The sequence below is a fragment of the Camellia sinensis genome, chromosome 10, assembly GCF_055761805.1.
Source record: "Camellia sinensis isolate YWXY chromosome 10, ASM5576180v1, whole genome shotgun sequence".
Classification (NCBI taxonomy): domain Eukaryota; kingdom Viridiplantae; phylum Streptophyta; class Magnoliopsida; order Ericales; family Theaceae; genus Camellia; species Camellia sinensis.
In genome coordinates, this window is record NC_138970.1 from 156,915,854 (window position 1) to 156,922,261 (window position 6,408).

The window sequence follows — 6,408 nt, forward strand, 5'->3', positions numbered from 1 at the left end:
TTGTCTTTTGTGGCTAAAATAGCCAAAAAAGCCCCAAACTCTTCTTGCCAAACGAACCCAAATTGTAGTGATTTTCTTGAAAAAAGTATAAAAAAGGGGTTTGGCTTTCCTTTAGTCCTAGATCGGACTGAAGGGTGCTGTTGGGTCTGTAAGGATCCACCATTGGTCCCGTTTCAATAATTCAAACCGTTCAATGCGTAGAACTCATCGATATATGTCTGTAAAAAATCACGTTGGTCGAATATCGATAGCTATCTCATCGGATCATTTTTTTGTCAACCGTTTATTTTTTCACCATCTATTTTTTTTTATATACAAAACTAATTTGATCACATAGCCATCGATATCCGATCAACGTAACAGTTTATAAGCATATAGTACTTGACGAATTCTACACATTGAACGGTTCGGATTATCAAAACGAAACTAGTGATAAGGCTCCACGAATCCAACAGTACACTTCCGTATGATCTGAGACTACAGGGAAGCCTGTGACTTATAAAAATGTGATGGGTATATACGATTTTTTAGAGAAGGGTAAGTGCCCTCCTGGATTCCATATGGAATCCGTCACTCATGTATTTTTTATTCACTAGTTTCCCATTATTTGTATTGAGGTTTATTGTGTTGACACATTCTTAATAATTCTTTCAACAATGATGGAGACCACTAATTTTAGAGTTCTAAAAAGACCATTAATGACATGACACTCAATAAAAAATAAAAAAAAATATAACACCAAGACCACAACATCAAATCATTCATGGTAAGATCTACTGCCACATCATTAGTGGGAGCACTAATTAGTGCTCCTACTCATTTTCCTAATTCTTTGTCTATAGACTCTCTCCTTTTTTTTCCTTTTTCTTTCCTCAATCAACTCAACAAAAATAAGGGGAGGTTGAGTTTGAGAAATTAAGATTAAGAGATCAATCAAATACCTCTTAGCCTATTCTGAATTTCCATTTTCTCCAAAAACCCAATCTTCATTAGGATTAGAGTATTACTGCAAGATGTATTTAAGAAAATCTACAGCATTTTCAATTCAATTCAATTCATTTCCTTCTATTATGCTGATTCAAGATTTTGTCAGTTAATAACATTTAAATTGATTGAGTCAATCTTTAAATATGTATATGTATATATATATAATAAATAATAAAAACAAACAAACGAACACGAAAATAATAAATTAGCATTTTTTTTAAAGTGAAAACAACTCAAAAATAATTGTATTTCATAAAAGTACAAATGAGAATTGTGTACATACCACAACTTTCACCAATATGAAAGACACAATTATTTTGAATTTTCTCACTGAAACACAATTTATCTTAATTTCAAAATGCAAGGGACAAGATCTGGACATTTGTCTCTTGTTATATACACATACATATACCCCACCAGTCATCCCTATTATCATGCTATATTGCTCCCCACCCACAGCCCAAAACATTGAAAAAAGCCAACACAAAAGTTAAAACCCCACAATTCCCATTCCAAAAAAATAAAATAAAAACTAACAATCTAAACATTAGAACTTGCAGCACAAAATAGGTACCAATAGGAATAGGAATAGGAATTGGAATTGGATGATGATTGATACTATTAAACTCTAAGCAAGTAAATGCTAAGTTCAGGACCTCCATGACCATGACCATCAGGGTTCATCATGTAAAAAGCTTCAGAGTCTTTGGACCCTACAACTCTCTCAAATTTGGCTCTCATGTACATTAGCTCCCCCTCAGACCCACCGCCACCACTCTCCGGCAACACCCCCGCTCCCATGGTAACCGGTCCCACCGCCCTCAACACCTTCCACTCCTCGGGCCCACATTCACGCCTCACCGCGTACCCGCATTTCTTGCCATTGCAGTATGTTCTCCAAATTGGCTCTTCCACTAACTTAACACCTTTCTTCTCTGTTTTCTTGTCACACTCCAACGCGATCCGAACCAACCCTGACGCCATTTCTCGAACCAATATGTTTGTTGGAGTTGCAAACTCAACCAGAAATGCCGGACTCAACTTGGGATCCTCTTGGAATGCGAAATGGACGTGCCCGCGCCTGTACCCAAATAAGGTACCCACCAGTACTCGGGTGCCAAGACCCGAATGAAAATTTGATTGGCTCTTGCTGCTAAAAAGAGCAAGAGCCGATCGGAGCTTGGAAACTGCCATAATTGACAGTTTCTTCTTTGGTGCCTTCACTGAAACAGCCAGTGATGGCACCGAAAAGTCAAGCCCGTTAACTTTCAGCTCCTCCTCACAATCATGTGAGGAGGAGCTGAAAGTTAAAATTTCTTCCGCGTTATCCTCGTCTTCTTCAACTTTCCTCTTCCAGTGGAAGTATCTCCTGGAGAATGAGAAGGAAGAGTCATGGGGGCTCTTAGCTGTGATTGTCTTCATGTGGGAAAAGCTCAGAAACAAAGAAAGAGAAGAGGGAACACCTGAAAGATGGGTATGTATGAACTATAAGGAGAGAGAAACAAGAGGAAAAGATAAATATTTATTTGGGTGTGTATGTTCACTTTGTATATAGTGGGTTGTTTTATTCTTCTCTTCCAGCCATATTTGTCAACACTGAGAGACTGAAAAAAGAGAAATCTGACAAAAGGATGGTGACCAGCCCCACCTACCTGTGTCACAGTATCAGGAAAATGGAACAGAAAGAGAGTAGACAACAACAGAGGAGAGAGAGAGAGAGAGAGAGATGGAGATGAACAACACAGTCGCTCTGAAAATGGGAATTGAGAATAAAGGAATATGATATGAGGGAACAGGGCTCTGTGTTATATCTTCAGTCTGGGGTGTGGGGTCTCAGCTGAGAATAATCAGAGTGTGTGGGGGTAGGCAGAGCTTGAGAAGCTTGACTTAGGTTAGGTTTGGCAAGTGGGTTTGGCTCGGTTTGAGATTAAAATAGTCAAAAATAAAATAAAATAAAATAAAATAAAATTTTTAATTTTAATAAAACAAAATATCTTACTTAACTCATAATCATTATATTTTTTCTTTCATAAAAAAATCAAAATTTTTTTTTAAATCAGATTTTTTAATCCCAAGTTAAAATAGTAAAAAAAAATCAAAAAGTCAATTCACTTTCCAAACCATGCCTTAGAAAAAATAAATTTTATTTTCGTAATACTATAAATTCAGAATTTTTATTAATAATTATTAATTTATAATTTAAATTTTTTCTATATATAATTTCGCACCGCATAATACTATTTTAATTTTTACCATCCAATCATGTTGCGGTAAAAATCTGATTCATTTTGTCTGGGTTTGTAAGATTTCTAACTTTGTTAGATAGATGTAATTCTTTTACATGAATACAAATTAATTATAAAATTAGACATAATATTTTTACATATATATATATATATATATATGATAATACGTGATTATTTTTTTTTGTGTTCATTGACTTTTTCAAATAAATTATTCTTCATCTTATTATACACCTCAAGTTATTCATCTAAACTCATTACATTTTTAAATCAATTTATCAAATATGAGTTGTTTTAAAATTATTTATTTGATTAAAAAATATATCACTATCTTAAGTTAAAAATTAGACTCATTTTTCAAATCCAATAATGTGAAAATGTATTAAAATAGCTAAAATAACTTGTCTCTCTTATATATTCTCTAATTATTAGTCAATAATTTCTTTTATACATTAATAGATCTAGAAAATAAATTTATGTATAATTTTTTATTAAAAAAAAAACTCGACGAATCCCGCTCAAAATAATTGACTCAGTAAAAGAACTAGTAAAGAAGAGGGTTATTTTAATTTATTTTAAAAAATAGTGAATAAAATTGAATTCAATTTAATTAATTAATATGAATACAAGAATGATTCATCCCCCTTTTCCCCCACCCCCTTTGACCCCCTCTTTCTCTCATTGGTTACATTTTTTTTATTTTTTATTTTTTTTCCTGCTCCTCCAATCACCACCCATCACGTGGCAAAAGGGGTGAGGGGTGACCCCCAAAAGGGAGTCCCAAACATTATTCATATGAATAACATTGGAAAGTATGAAGGGTCAGGTTAGGGCACACCAAACCGTACCCACCAGGACCACCACCCGCACTGCGTTCTAGGTTCTAGTCCTTTCATACAACTGACCACCACCACCACCAATGCTGCACAACTATCCATGAGCCACCCCCATTAGCCACCATTGTGTTTTGTATCATTCCCTTTATTACTATATGCATTTCATGAGTTGTGTGAATGATTAGTCTGTTGGTTCTAGCCAATGTGCACAAGCTATAAATTTTTTTGCTAGATTCAGAGGGTTATAGACTTGGGGGCTCTTTTAGGGTCTATGTCCTTCTTTGCTGTAATTTATGCGTGTTTTATATTTTTTTTTTTAAAAGATGGCTTCTCTCAATTATAAGATAAATATAATTCAATTATTAATATTCCTAAAAGTACTCTTTTCAACGTGTTTTAAAAAATCAATAATTCGGATCATTCAAAATGAAATCCAAAATGAGTCTACTAACACAACACTTCCCAGTTAGATTCAATTGGAGAGGAACCACTCCCTTCTTTTTATATATATTTTGAGAATTTATGTTAAATCATTTTATACAATTTTTATTTATAACCTATGAAATATAAAAACTTAAATAAATTCAAAAAAAAAATGACTATAGTGTCTTTAACTTCTATATTTTAATTTTTAACTCTAAAAAAATTACCCCAAATAAATCTAATAATTAATCAAGATGTTTCTTTTCCTTTTCAATACGTACGGTACATAGGTTGATTTTTAGAGAGAGAAATATGCAGCCTCTGGATTGTTAGGTAATTCTCCATTGGATTTGTGTGAAAACAATTAGGTAATGACAAAGCATCCTCACTTTTATAGTTAGTAGTTCAGACCAAAGAGAAATGCAATGCAAAAAAGGTTATCTAATCATGACTAAAATACATAGAGCCAATAAACTTCTGCCTCTTCCATGAGAATTGTGCTAGTTAGTGCATAAAATTAAAATTATCAACCATGATTAGGGGTGAGCATGGTCCGGATTGGACCGGATTGGGGTAAAACCAGGACCAATCCGTTATCTACGGTTCCTAAAAAATTGGAACCAATCCAATCCGTTTAAATCATGGAACCAATTCGAACCAATCCATTTAAATACGGATTTGATCGGTTTAGGACCATGGATTCACATAATTAAATAACAAATATATATATATATAACACTTTAATTTCATAAAAATATAAACATAGCGATATATCAGTTCCATAATAGCAACATGTTTTTCTATAATAGTGACATATTATTCTTGAATTTAAACAACCATAAGAAAATACAAACAAAAGTAATAAAATAAGATATTATACGGTTTTAGGTTTGAGTTTAGATTTTATATAGAATAAGAGAAGATACTATTGGGGAGGATGTATAATAAAAATATAGACTATTTGTATACGGTCCGGATCGGTTCCAATCCGGAACCGTGGGGTTCAATCCGGAACCAATCCGTGGACTACGGATTTTTAATTCTTCAATCCGGAACCGGACCGCGGATTCAAAAAACCAATCCAAACCTATCGGATTGGACTGGACTGGATCGGATTACGGATTTCATGGATTTCTTGCTCAGCCCTAACCATGATTGGATTTTGAAGTACAACCTTAATCCTGGTTTGGATATCAGAAATGGAAGATATGATATGAAATCTCATTGCCTAGGAAGATATGGAATGGAATCTCATTGCTTAGAATTATTATGTAAGGCTTGATTTGGAAGACAATGTTGTGAATGTGATTTTGAACATTTATTTGGGCTATATTTAACTGATGACACTACAAGAAATGTCACTTTTGGCTACCAAAATATTGGTCGCCAAAAGTCACTTATTTAGTCGCCAAAATGATTTAGCAACCAAAATTTTTCGTCGCTAAGCTCGTCGCCTTTACCCTGTCGGCGATAGTATTGGCGACTAAAATCTGTTTGGTCGCCGAAAGTGTACACATTTGGCTACTAAATTTGCTTTAGTCGGCAAAAGGTATGCTTCCCCTACTAAATAATTGGTCGCCGAAAGTTAACATTTGGCTACTACTTGAGTTTAGTCGGCAAAAGATATATTTCTGCCACTAAATAATTGGTCGCGGAATTAGGATTTTTGGCTACCAACCTGTTGTGGTCGGGGAAGGTACACTTTTAGCTACTAAATAATTGGTCGCCGAAAGTGCACATTTGGCTACTACTTTGAGTTTAGTCGGCAAAAGGTATGTTTCTGCCACTAAAGTATTAGTCACTAAAAGTGCTACCATAATTTAAGAATAACTATTATAGACCAAACATTTTTGTCACCAATAGAATACATATTTTTAGTGACTAATTAATTTTTGTCATTGTTACTTTTGCCCGCTAAA

The 6,408-nt window shown here is 34.1% G+C and overlaps 1 protein-coding gene across 1 annotated transcript; it reads right to left on the reverse strand.

Annotated features, from left to right (window-relative positions):
• Nucleotides 1-1,175: 1,175 nt before the first annotated feature.
• On the reverse strand, nt 1,176-2,789 carry LOC114257104 (protein MIZU-KUSSEI 1). The gene has a single exon (XM_082892659.1). The coding sequence runs from the start codon at nt 2,407-2,409 to the stop codon at nt 1,609-1,611; it is 801 nt and encodes a 266-aa protein (XP_082748785.1). The 5' UTR covers nt 2,410-2,789; the 3' UTR covers nt 1,176-1,608.
• Nucleotides 2,790-6,408: the final 3,619 nt, after the last annotated feature.

Bases quoted from the DNA above. Each gene is read 5' to 3' on its own strand.
- LOC114257104 (XM_082892659.1), bottom strand. From the start codon at position 2,409: ATGAAGACAATCACAGCTAAGAGCCCCCATGACTCTTCCTTCTCATTC.